This window comes from Calidris pugnax, unplaced genomic scaffold (assembly GCF_001431845.1).
Source record: "Calidris pugnax isolate Ruff unplaced genomic scaffold, ASM143184v1 scaffold44, whole genome shotgun sequence".
Lineage (NCBI taxonomy): Eukaryota > Metazoa > Chordata > Aves > Charadriiformes > Scolopacidae > Calidris > Calidris pugnax.
In genome coordinates, this window is record NW_015094506.1 from 42642429 (window position 1) to 42659074 (window position 16646).

General features: G+C 40.2%; 1 protein-coding gene across 3 annotated transcripts; it reads right to left on the bottom strand.

Moving 5' to 3' along the window:
- Positions 1-3927: 3927 nt before the first annotated feature.
- On the bottom strand, positions 3928-15545 carry GTSE1 (G-2 and S-phase expressed 1). Of its 3 annotated transcripts, none has more exons than XM_014963257.1 (12): positions 15473-15545; positions 14558-14641; positions 13776-13839; positions 13080-13695; positions 11689-11859; positions 10343-10490; positions 8777-9154; positions 8507-8579; positions 7844-8092; positions 6484-6661; positions 5357-5497; positions 3928-4359 (listed from the first exon to the last, which is right to left on the bottom strand). In XM_014963257.1, exons 2-12 carry the CDS (start codon positions 14634-14636, stop codon positions 4276-4278), a joined length of 2181 nt encoding a protein of 726 aa, XP_014818743.1. In that variant the 5' UTR covers positions 14637-14641; positions 15473-15545; the 3' UTR covers positions 3928-4275. The 3 variants fall into 3 exon arrangements, with proteins under 3 accessions (XP_014818743.1, XP_014818741.1, XP_014818742.1); XM_014963255.1 differs by having other exon boundaries at positions 13080-13698; XM_014963256.1 differs by having other exon boundaries at positions 13080-13698; positions 15412-15522.
- Between the last annotated feature and the right edge of the window lie 1101 nt (positions 15546-16646).

The following is a 16646-nucleotide window of genomic DNA, read 5'->3' on the forward strand; positions in this document are numbered from 1 at the left end:
TTCTCCACAATATGCTGTTAATTTCAGAGAGTTAAAAGAGACCTAGCTAAGAAATAAAATTACTGAACAAAAAGTTGTTTTACCTTAATAGGACACCTGTTGAAAACAGCACTTGGAAGATTTTCTCCCAGTGCACTGAGGACATGGTCAAATGATCACTCACGATCTTGTAACCGTGTTTTATTAAATTAATATTCCCTCAGGGGAGATATGGCTACCCACTGTGTACATCCTACTCTTATCTTACAAAATATTCAACAACCGTGTTTAACTTTTCAAAGAGATGGTGCAGTGGAGTACACACCACGAGTTACAGTATCTCAGCTGAATGGACAATAACTTAATGTGCAATAACTCCACCATAAGCAGTCATGAGCTTAATTTTACAGAGATTTTTCCTTTTTTATTTTTTCCGTTCAAGATATTCAAGCAGTTTCTCAAGGTCACATTGCAGTTTTACCCTGTCACATAATTAAAGCACTTAGCATCATTTGCTTGAAAACACTGAAATAATAACTAACGAAATCAAACCAACATACAGTGATGCACTGAGATATCAAAACATCTGATCACTGCATTATTTTGCTTGTCCTCAGGAGCCACTGAAGTCAAGAGGAACTGAAGCATAGACTGGATTTTAAACACCAACAACAACCATAGTATTTGGGTTTACTTTTAATCACCTGAACAAGAATCAATTGCTTCTTCTTTACCTTGTTATACATTACACACATTAGACTAGCATGACTAGGTTATCCCTCAGTTTCTTCTAGGACAAATTAACAACAGCACTACTTAAAGGGGGGTGACAAAGATCAGGGAACAAATCTTATGCACTTCTGTTGAGCACATAGAACATAAATAATGTTGTTATTACAAATACTTCCCTTCTTTTCCTGCCTCCCAAGAAAAACTCTCACCTTTTCTTATTTAAAACTTTCTCCCCTTAAAGTGCAACAAATTCAGAGAAAATCTGAACACCCTCTTCAGAGAACAGTTTCAAATTTGTTGTAAGTTTAAAAAAGCAAGGCCAGTTCACACACAGACTATAATTGCACACTAAAATTACACACACAGACTATAATGGCAACCCATTAAGTATTTTTTTCTCAAGTTGCAATAAGGTTGGGTCAGTCTGTGGGAAGCAGAAGAAATAAGCCACAACAAAGCAATTGCTACACGTGCATACTCATGAGGGAGAACTCTCCTATCAATTTCAAAAATAACAAATGTATTAAAACCAACATATACATTCTGATCTTAAATATGAATGAGAGAAAAAATAATCCCTTCAATATTTAGGAGCCTTTAGTACTTTCTCTTAACACTTATAATACTGCAATAAACTGCCGTTACCCATTATGTGCCCATCTTTACTCTTCACAATAATTGAAAGACCATATATTTTAAACATGTTTCTACCTGAACACTTCATTCCAGTATTCCTTCACGTAGGAAACTTGGTGAAAAGGAATATCAAGCTTCTGACAAACCCGGTAAGCATCTTCACAATCTCTGTCAATGGAGCAAGCCCCTTGCTCATCCAGAGGGTCCCAGTTCTTCATAAAGACACCCGTCACCTGGTAACCTAAGAAACGAAGGCCAGAGCGACTTAAAAAGCGAAATTCCCACGGCCTCGACCTAGGAGGGGCTCGGGGTGGAAGGGACCTTGAAAGATCATCTAGTCCAACCCCTGCCATGGACAGGGACGTCTGCAACTAGACCAGGTTGCTCAATGCCTCCTCCAACCTGACCTTGAACGGTTCCAGGGATGGGGCATCAACAGTTTCTCTGGGTGACCTGTGCCAGTGTCTTGTCTCTCCACTCTCATTGTAAAACATTTAGTCTAAATCTACCCTCTTCTGGTTTAAAGCCATTAGCCTTCGTCCCATCACAACAGGCCTTGCTAAAAAGCCTGTCTCTCTCTCTCCTGTAAGGCCCCCTTTAAGAACTAGAAGGCCTCGCTGCCCGCCGCCCCCCGAGGCGCCGGCCCTCCCACAGGCCCTGCCCCAGGGGAGGCCGAGAGCAGCCGCGCAGCCCCCCGCGGCGGCGCAATGCCCGGCCCCGCCGCCCTCACCCACCTCGGCGGCGCAGCAGCAGGGCGGCCACGGCGCTGTCCACCCCGCCGGAGGGAAGGGACCTTGAAAGATCATCTAGTCCAACCCCTGCCATGGACAGGGACGTCTGCAACTAGACCAGGTTGCTCAATGCCTCCTCCAACCTGACCTTGAACGGTTCCAGGGATGGGGCATCAACAGTTTCTCTGGGTGACCTGTGCCAGTGTCTTGTCTCTCCACTCTCATTGTAAAACATTTAGTCTAAATCTACCCTCTTCTGGTTTAAAGCCATTAGCCTTTGTCCCATCACAACAGGCCTTGCTAAAAAGCCTGTCTCCCTCTCTCCTGTAAGGCCCCCTTTAAGAACTAAAAGGCCACAATAAGATTTCACCCAAGCCTCCTCTTCTCCAGGCTGAGCAACCCCAACCTTCCCAGCCTGTCCTCATAGCAGAGGTGCTCCAGCCCTCTGACCACTTTTGTGGCCCTCCTCTGGACCCACTGCAGCAGGTCCACATCTCCAGAGTTGGACACATTACTCCAGGTGGAGTGTCACCACAGCAGAGGCAGAATCACCTCTGTGGACCTGCTGGAAATCCTTCATTCAATGCAGCCCAGGATGCAGTTGGCTTTCTGGGCTGCAGGTGCACATTGCCAGCTCACATCCAGCTTTTCATGCACCACTACCCCCAAGTGCTTCTCCAGAGGGCTGCTCTCAATCCCTTCACCCCCCAGCCTGTATTGGTACCAGGGGTTGCCCCAACCCAGCTGCAGGACCCTTGTACTTGGCCTTGTTGAACCTCATGAGGTTTCACACAGGCCCACTTCTCCAGCCTGTCAAGGTCCCTCTGGATGGCATCCCATCCCTCAGGCATGTCAACTGCACCACTCAGCTTGTTGTCATCCACAAACTTGCTGAGGGTACACTCCATCCCAGTGTCCACATCATTAATGAAGATACTGAAAATAAAAAGTAGCATTTACCTCCTGCTCATTTAGTTTTAATAAGTGCTTTGGTTGAAGACGCTTTCTTGCTTTTCATGCATGGAAGGAAAGCAGGAATGAGCAAATAAATGATATAAAAATTGCACATTTTTATGGTAGGGTAGTATGATTGTTTACTCTGTCTTGGAAGACTCTTCCAAATCTGGCCAAAGGCCTTTATTCAGAATGGTCGGACACTGCAGCAACCAAAGGCAGCTGTGCTGAGAAGCAGGCACGTGTCTTCAGAGAAAAATCAAGGCAGCAGCCTTTTTAGCATCAAAGTGTCCGACAAACTCATCTGAACGCTTCCACCTACTTCAACGCTTAGAGCCTCCAACTTCCACCACTTTTTGAATTAATACAAAAAGTTGAAAATCCATCTCTTGATAAACTTTCATAAATACATTAAGCTAGTACATATGGCAGAAGTTTTTAATCTCCAAGACAGGCTTATTGTTTCAAGGGCTACATTTTAAGCTTCAAGTTGCTGTGTTTTATGGGCTACTACTATGTGCATTTTCATTTCCATTCACCTCCCTGTATTTAAAATCTCCATGTATTATCCAAGTGTGGCAAATTCAGTTAAGGAACTTTCTTGTTCTCAAAAAACAGAAAAATGCTTTAAGCCTAACCTTCAAATGTAAAGGCCAAACCATCTGGCAGTAACAAGCTGTTTTTTTCTCCTTTGAATCACACAAATTCAGATGCTGCTGTTAGTGTAGTCCACTATCATTCAATAGTAAAATATTTATTTCCAAACTTGCTACACTTTTGCATCAAAAACCACCCTGTAGTCCACTAGCTTTATCTACATTGTAACATTTGTTAGTGAAACACTACAATAGTCTAACCAAAGCCTGTAATAAAAGGATGCCATTTCATACAGCAGTTTGGTAAACGACCTTTATTTAAAGTTAATTCTTCTTTGCACATAGGGAATGAGGAATCAAAGGGCAATTTGTAGGAAATAAAAACAGACAAGGCTTTCAATAAAAAGACTACCGCTTTTTGCTTTAGAGCAATACAGTTTAAATACATCCATTGTAGTACATTCATGAGCAGAACCATTAAACATAATCAAATTTGTTTGACCATATCAAGACTGTTAGAATTCTATTGTGTAATGCAGTTCAGATAATCTAGAGCCATCTTAAAAACCAAACCTGTAGGAGTGAAGAGTAACACCTAAACACTTTAGAGAACACAGATGCCAGGAATCCTTCATTTCAACTTAAGTTCAGAACTTGAGTAGAGGTGAATCCAGATTTTCTTTGATTACGTCAGGACTCAGAATGATAAGAGGCTGACTCAAATCACTTAGCTGAAAGAAAAACAATAATAGTCAGCTGTTGTACATAACTGATAGCAGCAATAATCTCCAACATTTAGTCTTCTCAAGCATTTATTTTGTTTGTTTAGGATTGCTATTAGTATTCAGCAGACAGATGCAAGCACCACACTCAAGCTTTTAGTTTCAGGTTTTTAGACATCTAGCTCATTCTTCGACAATCACAAGCTTCTCAAAGTGGTTATTGCCCATATTCACCTTAAAAGCCCAAAAGGCTTTCTAAGTTTCACTACTGTGCATATTCAAGTGACACCATCATCGAGGGAGGGCAGAGCACTTCTGAATTTCTCTGAACACGCCCACAGAAATCAGACTCCTGTAATCCTCTTTTGAGATACTTTGAAGGACCTGATATTAAATTGATCCCAACTACATCTAGTGTCATCAAAGGCTACCTCCTCAGTTACACCGTTCATCTGCCAACATCTAAAGGCATCTAGCTTCAAGCCACTAATGTACAAAAAGCACTTGTCCAGAAATGCTTGTCAAATTGCAAGTAGATGCCAGTGCATATCTTTCAACAAAGGAGGTGATTAGGAGAGGAGCTAACAGGAGATACAGCCTTGCTTTTTTGCTGAAAATGAGCTGCTGCTGCCAAGAACTAAAAATTTGCAATAAAAAGAAAACAAGAGTCAGTATGCCTGGTCTACTGAAGACAGCATTCACTTCCTGCTTCGGAACAGTTTCATTCTTTAACAACTGATTTAAGCATTAAGTTCTTTCTCCATCCTCCTCTTTTTCTTATTCGCAGGTTGCTCACTGCGCTCTAGTTTAGAGCACATTGTTTGATTTTGAAAATTATGGTCTCTTTACTTAAGAGCACCTAAGCATGTGGTATCATATTGAACATAGAGAACTAATATTAAATAATTATTACAGTATTGTGGAGCTGCTCTGCAGACAAGTATGTGCAGCCAGTTGACATTTTTCTGCTAGCATGTTTGCATCAGAAGACTAGAGTAGAACTTACCTTTACGTGCCCTGAGACTGTAGGCTTTAGAGGAGTAATCTTATTCACTTCAGGAGTATTGGAAAGGTCAATCAGAGGTCTACTGTCACATTCCAAAGTGCATGGGAGAGGTTTGTCTATTCCAATATCTACTAGTATGGCCTTTAAAAAAAAAAACAACAACAAAACATGCATAGTTCAGGTTTTCTCCTCTGCTCTCCATGCTTCCTTCATAAACATTTAGGCAGTCAATTTAGCTCGTACAGCTGTAATAATCACAGGACAGGCTTAATTTACAGGTTGGTTACTTTGCGTGCAGGATTGTTTGCACACAGTGTAAAAAACTCAGCTCTTGGTCTGCCAATGGCTAGCATCACAAATAGGCAAAATGCACTGAGACAAAGCAAAAAAAGAGATATCCTTGGGGCATAAAACAATTTCTCTTGAAATCAGAGTTCTATCCATGTGCTAAGCAATTCTGTTACAGATACTTTGTCATCAAGTAAGCTACCAAGGAAAATACTGATGCAATAGCATCAAGTAATTAACCTACAGATTATTCTGTGTCTGAATATTTGTAAATCAATAGCCACTTTGACCAGTTAATATTTCAGAACTACCAGTTCAGTCCTTTCTCCTTAATGCCTGCAGAGTGCCAGCTTCCAACATGAAGCCAGTAGATTCTTGGGAAAGGGAAAAGAGCATTCCTTGAACCAAGTACATGACACTTCACTAAGTTTACTGCAACATGGGGTTTAATCCTCATTCATTCTATGCAAATTTGCACTGCTGTGAGGCGACTGAATTTAGCTACAGCACTGCCTTTTTTTATTTTTCACTTTTTTCAAAAGGACTTTATGGCTGCAATAGGAAATGCCCTGTGACACTAATCAAATCTACAAGGATTTCACTGCATTTATCCAGAAGCGTAAATTTAATACGAAATCTGCAAGTGTTTGACCACTTAGCTTAGTTGGAACACTGATCAGATAGTGCTAAAAAATAGGCACTAGAGGGTGCACTCGCTTAAGAGTTAATCCATGTTAAATGTGTACTGAAGTGGTTCTACTTATCCCTCATCTTGAGATGATTTACTTTCAAGCAGTTTACTTTGTAGTTCTGTAGAAAAACATACTGTCATTTCTTACCTCAGTTTTTTTCTCTTCAGCCAGCTGATTTTGAACTTCAGCCTGTTTGAGTTTGCTTTCTACTACTTCTGTAGCATTTTTTTCTGGTGAGAAGTTAAGTGCAAGAGGTAGCACAGGTGGAGGAGATATATCATCTTCTGAAGATGTCTCTGTCTTACTCTCTTTTGTCTGTTTGGAACTAGAGAAAAGAAAATTGGCAATAATTGAGTTCTTTAATCAGCATGAACTATTAAAGACAGCAAACTAGTGCCCTAACCTAATTTTCTTTTTTTACCCCAAGTTTAATGGCCAAAAGGCTTCCAATGTTTTCATCCAGAAGTGTGCTAGTTACCTATAAAATACAGGATCTCTTATGCTGCAATAAATTTATAGCCTAACCACGCTTTAAAACCCAAACTAATTACTTCAGACTGATGAAAAATTTAATCTTAAATCGACATATGCATACAGCCTCAACTTAACACATGGGATTTATTTCTTCAAAATTTAAGAAAATAACTAGCAAACAAGTACTGATATTGCATATCATTGAGCAACTCAGTTCAGTCCCTGCTGAGAGGAAGTACTGACACAAGCTGGAGGATCAGGGTTTAGTATGATAGTATGATTAAGTCTCTGTAGAGAGAGTAATTGTTTCCTTGAGAGAAAAGACTATTTTGGACATTTAGCCTACATAACATGACATAAAAGAAGAGTTTTCTAGCCATGAATCATTCCTGCTTTGATAGGGTCCATTCTCCACCAACCATGAAGCAACCCTGCATACGTATATATAGCACTTGTGAGAAGATACTGAGCTGATAATACAAAGGCAGCAACATTATTTTCACAGAAAACAAACATAATTAACAACAGTGTATGATTCACCCATTCTGCAAGCAACTATTTCAGATGAAATACAGGTAAACCTGCTCAGAGACTAAAGTTCAACCAACTAAATCCTTGGCTTTTTGACTGATGCTAAAACAAAGTGTAGTTTTACAGAATCATTTGCAACAGTATAAAAAGAGTAATATGTATTTAACCAGCTACTTCTCTTCATCAGCGGGCAATAGCAAAATAACACCAGTGCCAAATCTGTTTTCAGTTAGATCACCAGATCTTAAGTCATCTGCTGGCTCAAGAAATACAAACAACTTCCTATTAGAGATTATAATTCTCTAATGTTAAATATTGACTCATCTCAGTAAGACTTACAGTATTTTACAAGTCACAATATGTAAAACTTTATTAGGCCTAGATAGCATCTATGCTCAAATGCTGTATTCTAACAATTAGCAGAGGTCCTTGAAACCTAGAACTAGATTTAGAGGTAGTTCCACTACAGTATTTATTTCATATATGGAGATTTCTGTCTTACCCTGCTGTAAGAGTCTTTTTGGTAGAAAAGCTGAAAGTTCGGTGAAGAGATGCAGAATGTGAAGAACATGCCGATCTTGGTGCAGTTTTAGGAGTCACTGCTGGAAATCCTGAGATACAACGGACAGGTGTAGGTAGGCCAGACCGTTTCTGAGTGGCAGGAGTCATGAAAACAGACCTTTCAGGAAAACAAGAATTCTGAAAGATCCCATCTTCTGAGGCTTTCACAGGAGTGCCGACAGCCATAGCGCTAAAAAGAGGAACAGGCATTAGCCAAAAGCTTCTAGAAACAGTTTTATTCAAACTATTCTACCAAACAATAGGAATCAATTTCCTTTTGGTCAGTAAAGGATCAGTAATCATCATAAAGTTGATAATCACAGCATAATAAGGGATTTACTTCATAAGTATGCTTTTATGATTTACTCTAGTCTATTTAGCACTTCAAAGAAAACTATCTTCTTCTGAAGAAAGTGGGGAACATAATTTAGTTTTGGATTTTAGTTTGTTTGATTCTTAAGTCAGTTCCAATAGGCATTAACACAGCTAACCTGGTCTCAAGGGACCATACAATGAAGTTAAAACTTCTAAAGACTGTTGCAATACAAACATGTTGCATTTTAACTAGTATGCCTCAGTACATTCCATTTTTGTTAAGCCCTACCTTCCAAGCGTGCCACAATATGCCAATCCAAGAGATGGTATTGCTTTTGGCGCTGATTTGTTTGATGGTGTATCTAAAGAAAAAAGTTTTGTTAATTGCTATACACATTTGTTTTTGTTTCTTTTTTATAACAGATAACTTTCAGTTAAAATACTAATTCCTTCCAAGAGGTTGGATAGAAGTGTAATGAAACAAATAACAAGCATTCAAGGTTAACATTTGCTTTTAGTAGCCAAGCTAGAAGACAGGTCATGTTAAGTCCACGCTTACCTCCAGTCTTCACTGGAACCTGAGTTTGACCATTTGGAACAGACAAAACTCTATCCCTGGGCTTTGGACACAGGCTTTCTTTTGTGACACTTCCACCTTTGTTCTGCTGACATAGTTTCTGCAGATCGGGAACAGAGCTCACCCTCTGAATTCCACTGCCTACAGCCTCAGATGATGTTGCAGAAGCTGAAGGTTTATCCAGGCTGACAACACTAGGTGTTTCGGGACTACCAGTTGATCTTGCTTGCTTCTTGGCTTTCTCAGTATTGGCAGCCTGCAGAGATGACACTTTGGTAGGTCTGGCAAGGGCCACCGTGTTTGTCCTAGATGAAAGCTTGGAGCCATTCACACCAGCTTTGGAAGACGTTCTTGTTTTTCCTGAAATAGAAAGTTAAGTCATACTTCTGAATCATCACTTATTGCTCAGTTTTTGATGAACAGAATAATCACACAGGAAATAAAAACAGCAATTTACAGCATTTAAGTTTATGTTCAAACAACTCAAGTTCAGGGAGAACACATACAACTACTGAAAACTTACTCCCTGAACTCTCCAGCAGTTTTGTCTGTTTTAGAAAGTCTCCTCACCAAACTCCTGAATTACTTCAAGGAACACCCAAACAGCTTACACATTAAAGTTACATTTTCAACATTTTCTCCCAGCATAGTCAGCTCTGTTCCCTTAAGCAGGCATTCAAACCAATAGTTCAAGATATAATCATTAACACCATGGACTGAACCACCCCACAAGTGCTTTTCTCAGTTTCCTATATGGTTTGTTCTTTTAGTATGTAGGTTACTTTCATTAATAGGATGAATCTTGACTAGAAATTTCTATCATATAAAATAATTCTCGTTAAGCTTTAACTTTTACTGATATATTATTATCCATCCAGAAGCAAAGTACAAAATAGAAATTTGCAGTAGCTTGGCATCTTGATAGATCTAAAAGAACTGTGGTGCTTACTTCTATCACTATTTTTTAGGAGACTATTTTCCTGATACTTTGAGGCTTACTGAAGTGGTCAAATTGATGTCCTCACTATACTATAAGCCTCTTGGTTGTATTCAGTTTTATCTGCTTGAGTAAAGCTCATCCTTTCATTAGGCTTACAGAAACTCAGAGCTAGGCCTTCCACCTTCCTTCTATATTCTGTATTTTGGTGTTGGTTAGTTTGTTGTTTTTTGGTTTTGTGTTGTTTGTTTTTTTAAATTCTTTTGACAAGCTGACAGCATTCAGAAGTTCACATACTTAGCTATAATACAGAAGATCACGTACAAAAAGAACAGGTTTCCTGAGGCATTGCTTACTTTCTAGCAGTATCAGACCCTCGCATGTAAGCGTCAGGCTTACATGAATTTTTACAAATGACAGAAGTTAAAGATTTATCTTTAGTCCACAGGAATTTGTTGGGATAACCTACAAAGTTGCATTCTGCATTCAAAATATTTCTTACTGCTTGTATGTAGTGGACACCATTAAAACATATCCAAACCCACAGTCCAAGACATGCTTAGCTACTTCAAAATTGATTTGTAGCACAAATCTGTAGTAACAGTGATTACCATTTTTTCCTATAGGAGAAATGGGTAAACTTGAATTCAGACTTGAGTTCACGGTGGAAACTGATGAGAAGGAAGATGAAATAGTCTTTTTTTTGAGACCACTGGAAACACCAGGAAGTTTCAGATGTGTTATCTTCTTTAAGCCAGGCTGAATCAGAGAATATAGTTTATTCAAAAACAAAAAAAATACATTATTTTGCTGTGCTTTTTCTCTGTTTTATAGCTTTTCATTTGTCAGTTTTACAGAAGTTCCTTCCTTAGCTTACAATTTAAAAAGTGAATTTTCTGAGAAACAGTTCATTATATCTGGGTAATTATACAAAACTGGAACATCAGATCAAGGAGGTGGACTGTTAATTTTATTCCTGCCACAAACTTGAGTATGGACTTAAAGGGATTCAAGGATAAAAGGAGTAACCCCAGGCACCAGTATATGCTGGGCACTAAGCAGCTGGAAAGCAGCTTTGCAGGGAAGGCCCTTGGGACTGCTGGTGGACAAGTTCAACCTTGAGCCAGCAATATGGTCTTGCAGCAAAGGATGACAATGGCACCCTGGACTGCATTAGGAGGAGTGTTCCAGCAGGTTGAGGATGGTGATCGTCCCCCTCTGCTCACCAGAGAGGCAACACCTCAAGATCTTTATCCAGTTCCAGACTCTGCTGTATGAAAGTGATTGGGAGCTACTGGAAAGAGTACAGCAGAAGGCCACTAAGATGATCAAGGGACTAGAGCATCGCCCATCTCAGGAAAGGTTTAGAGAGCTGGGACTGGTCAGCCTTGAGAAAAGAAGGCTCAAGTTGGATCTCATTAATATATACAAATATCTGAAAGAACTGCGTTCAGTGGTGCTCAGTGACAGGGCCAGAGACAATGGGCACAGACTGAAAATACAAGAGGTTCTACCTCTGAACATCAGGAAACACCCCGTTTTGTTTTTTAGTGTGAGAGTCACCAAACACTGGCACAGGTTGCCTGGAGGGGTTGTTGAGTCTCCATCCTTGGAGATATTCAAAAGCCATCTGGACATGGTACTGGGCAACCTTCATACAAGTTATGGCAACCTTTTCATATTGTATAGTTAACTACACACATCAAAAAATTCGCTTTTTACAGAAAATTGCTGACCACTTACCTGCAGCTATTGCTTTAAAAACAAAGGAAATGCTTGTTAATCAAACACATTTATATGTTCATTGTGTTATAGACTTAAAACACACATTCAAGAACAGCAATTACAAGAGAGACTACTTTTCCTTAATACCATTATACACAATATAGCTTTAAATTGCAAAGTAAACTATATTCAGTTTTTTCTTTTTATCAGAACATCACATGCTTGACATTACCTTGATTGGTGGAGGAAGGACCTTTTTGTCTTGTGCTGAGGAACTGCCACTGACCGAGGACACAAAGACATCCGAGGTAGCACTAGATTTACCAGAAATTAGATCTTCAGATGTCCCCATGCTGCTCAAGTCTCTTTTTGTAGAAATACTAGTTTGTTTTCCTGGTTTGGGCTGCAAGTTTCAATGCAACATTTTTAAAGTGTTTCTAAAAATCACTGTAAATTTATTTTTTTTGGTTTTTTGGGTTTTTTTACACAAATTGATTTTTTTTTTAAGAAACCAAGACAACAGTCAATGAAGAAGCCTTTGAACCCAGTCAAGCCCTTAGTCTTCAAACTAACATAGTTTAAAGTCACTCTAGTGAGAGCATTTGCTAAGTACTAGAACAGATTGGAATCTAGACATTGGACATCAATCTAAGGACAGTTCTGCAACAATTAACCAGTACAATTTCCATATAATCATGTTCACTTGCATACAGTAACAGCTTATGAGTAACCTTATGAGATCTCTAATTCATATTCTTTTGCTTTATTCTAACTTTCCAAAAGATAAGACATTACAATAGCCAACTGCATCATCCAAACTCTATTTAGACAATGGGATACAACTTGGCTAGTTAAATCACTGAGACTATGCCTTTTCTTATAGCACCCAAAATCAAGAGACTTAGACTTACACCACAAAGAAATCAAAGAGTGCCCTGTTTTCTATAGATAATGTTTTTTTGCAGTACATACTGAAGCCTAAATCGTAAGGTGCGGAGCAATAAAATCCAGAAGATATTCTGTCAAAAGACTGGGATTTATGTACATACATTAACACAACTGTTTCCTTGCTGTCCTAGAATACATTTCAGTTGGTCACATAGCCACATCCTAAATGTAATACCATTCATCAGTGCTTTTCATGATTGAGACAAGTTGTGGACAGAACAAGAGCTAAGAGATTTTCCTGGCCTATCAAAATAATTGTGGGTCATCCCCCTGCCTCCATCAACAATGTTTAACAGTAAACAAAGCCATTTTTGCACATTAACTGACTAAGAACAGTGTAGTAATTTTACCAGCAACAAGACAGTGTTAAAACAGCAGTCAGCAATGATGGTATTCACAAAAACTAATATACTGGAAAAGAAATCTTCCTGCAGATGTTCTACAAAACAAACTAGTTGGCTACTATAACCAATATAACTATAGCCATAGTGTCTGCCCTGACTTTCTTTTATGTATGTTTCCTGACTAAGGATCTTATGAGGTAGAGAAACATCAGAAGATTAAAATTCACTTTTAAGAATAAAAGCTTGTAGACAGTTTAAACATTCCTAAAACACACAAAAGCCATGTTTAAAAAAAAACTACAAACAATTGTTTCCCAGAAGCTGCCTTTACCTTTTCAAAAGTCAACAAATTGCTTTTTCCAGGAGATGAAGGTTTTGCCATTAGAAGTTTGCCAGTTGCCTTTGTATTTCTTTCCTTAGTTTTCTGTTCTTGTGTCAGAGGTAAACAGGCCATTTTTGTAGGAGATACATGAATTTTAACTGGGTTTCTGTCTGGTGAAGTATGAAGAACACACATCTTGTCATCTGACAAAAGTTTAGCTGATTCCATCTGAAAACAAGGTGGCAGCTGACATGCTGGCTGATCCTTCACACAGTATGTCTCCCTTTTAACAGACCTGGGACTTTTCTCTATATTTTCATTTTTCAGTATTTTCAATTTTGACTTGGAGTCCTCCACAAATTTTTCTATAAAGTTATTTTCCTGTTCTTCTGATTGGCTTACTTTAGTCTGTTCATTCTTGCTTCCGGTCTGTATTTGCAGTGCTAACAAATGAGCTTCTTTGCAAATTTCCAGAAGTTGTTGATTTGTAAGTAGGCTCCACGTGAGGTCACCATCAGAAGAAGGCACATGCTTTTTTTCAGCGTTTTGTTTTGCTTCAACATTGACAGCAATACATTTTTCTTTGTGTCCCATAGGTCCAGCAAAAACTTCATCTTCATTTCCACTACTAAGAAAAACAAGTCAGCCCAGCACCTTACGTATGTCCATTTTAAAGGTATATTTACCTGTAGACCCTTCACTTACCTTTCTGGAGAGAGTGAAAGGTCAAAATCAAACTCTTCATCAATCAGAAGCGAAACATCTGCAACTATAGCAACAAGGATTTTGTCACAGTGGGGATTTGCAATAAAAATAACTGCATTGAGCTTTAACAGTTTGGTGAAGCTGATGTCAGTTAGCAGAGAAATTTTTAGCTACCAAGTTTAAATAATTAAAATAAAAGATATGTTTTAGGCCAAAGAAATTGAAGGTACAGCTGTGAATATGATAATAATTGTGATAGATGCCAAAATATCATGAAAGATCTCAATGCTAATTCCTAATCATCCATAGCAGGAACTTGGGAACTGACTGTGGGAAAGGGTATGAGCAGCCTCCAATGAAGAACAGTGAGAATATATAATCCAGAGCTACATGACAGTGTAATTGTCCTCTCAGTCCATTCTTCTCTACTTCAGACCACCACTGGACACTAACAGGAGCCAGTGAGTCCTGTTAGCTAACACATACACTAAATATTAATTGAATCTGCAGCAGACAGGTAAGGGAAAGGGAGGAGCTCAGGTCAAACATATGGAAGAGAGGTTGATAACATCGCATCACTACTACACATGCTCTAGCACCAGCACTCCACAAGCTCTTAAGGAGGCTTGTAAGTCTGAGACTGGCAACAGCAGCCCATGCAAGGCAACAAGTACACAGATCAAACTATGAAGCAGGAACACAAGGTCTATTGTTCTGAACTGTCTGAACTTTTAATAAGGGATACACCAGGTAGAAACCATCCCAACATATTTTCCACCTACCATTGCTCATGCAAATATCCCGTGTTTCTTCAGTCACCTGACCTGAGCAATGCACTGCCATTTCTTTTCCTTCCTCCATAGCGTCTGGAAAACACAGGATTAGCTATGCAGTAGGTTAAAAAAGCCAACAGAATTTTATGATACTGCCAAGTTAGCAAAGAGGTTAGCATTCCCTTTGAAGACTCTTATGTGTTATGTTTAGGAACAGCATAACATGGTTTATGGGATGTCATACATCCCACCATCATCTCTTGAATCAAATGATCTGAGACTATGCATGTATAAAGCATTGCAACCTCTGTAAGAAGAGCCTTCAAATACAGCAGTGATGTCTAGAACTTCTGAAATTCCTTAATGAAAATTCTTGTGTTCGGCAACTGAACTCCTTATACGAGTACAGCTGCGCCGGGCAGCACCATCAGACAGCTGCGGCCGGACACTGCCAACCCACACACTAAAAAAAAAAAAAAAACAAAGCTTTTTTACAGCACTAATTCGAGAGTGGCATAACCGAGACTTAGCCCATCTCTCCTCCGCAGAGGAAACGTGTGCTGTGCTCCAGACGGGGCCTTTCAAGTGCGGACAGAAACCCATCAAATAGGGCTTTCTGGCGATCCAAGCTCGACTCGCCCCTGCCTTCAGGGAACCCGCCCAGGTTTCGCCAAGAGGTTCGCCAGGAGCCCTTCGGGCAGCGCGCCTCATGCGGGACGGCCTGCCCCAGGGGACTAACGCCGAGCACGGGCCTGCCCGCTCCAGTTCCTCAGGGCGCAGCCCAGCAGAGCCCCCAAGCGCATCCCCAGCGAGGGGCGAGGAGCCGCCCGCCACCCCACCTCAGGCCAGCTAGACCCCCCCACCTCCCGACCGCAACGGCCCCTCCACAGCCGGGTCTCGGGGGAAGGCCGAGCCGGTACCCACCGCCGCGGGGCCGCCGAGCAAGAAGTGGCACAGAGCTGCCGCCCGGACGTTTCAAATCACTCCCCGCCTGCGTGCCGCGCCCGGCGCGCTCCAATTGGTAGGTTCGAAAAATAACGGACGTCCCTTTCCGCGCCGGTGGCATTCTGGGACTTGTAGTTGGCCCAATGGCCGCAGGTGTCGCTGAGGGGGACGGGCCAGGCCGCTCTGCCTCAGCCACTGACCGTGGCCGGTTTTTAACACGTTGGCGTGGGTGTCCCTAAACATGCATCAAAAAGTCTTCAAAGGGAACGTTTACTTCCTTGCCAATTTACTGGTTTTACTGGAATGGCCGTTAGAAATAAACAGCAGCTGGGCCTCTGCTGAAAGGCACCCTGTCGCAAGTCCACTGAAGGGAAATGGAGATTCCATCAGTTGGCGTTAAACGGTCACAATGTTGATGACCTTAAGAAAGCTCTTTTTATAAATGTTACTTACAGAAAAGAGTTTTAAGACAGCTGAGAATATGAGTAAAAAACCTCACTCTTAATTTGGAAATTGCCATTTTTTTTACTAAAATTAAAGGAACCGATTTTATTTCTATAAAAACATGAGTAATGTGTGAAGGAAAGGCAAAAGCCCTTAGAAATGCACCAGAACTACAAGTTCAGAGTTGTCTTAACAGCAGTTGTATGTGACAACAAGCTTATAGTAAGAGTTAAATGAGAAATAAAGTTACTTTAACTTTTTTTACAGTTTAAGGATGATGCAAGAAGGAGTTCACATTTTGGAGGGAGGAGGGAAGAAGGGCTTTGACCTGTTTTTCTAAACTACAAATTTAAATTTGTTGATTCACAAGCCTTACAAATAGCTACTGGTCCATTGGATTTATTATGCTAAAGCCACCATTAACCCAGCTAATGAGGCAATGCACAGCTTCTGGGAGAACTTCTACATTGGTACCATGTGGTGTTAATTAATGGCTCCAGGTGGTCAGGGAAGAACAGGATGGATTTTTGTTACTTTGTTACTAACCCTAAATGTCCAAATGTTTTCTTTTGTGCTGAATATGATCGTTACAAAAGTCAACAGATTATTAAAGAAGGCACCTACTTTTTCATAAAAATGTTTAAATATTAGAGCATGTTGAAGTGGTGATGGCTTGAAATTTCACTCCAGGCTAGTTAAACCAAAGTAC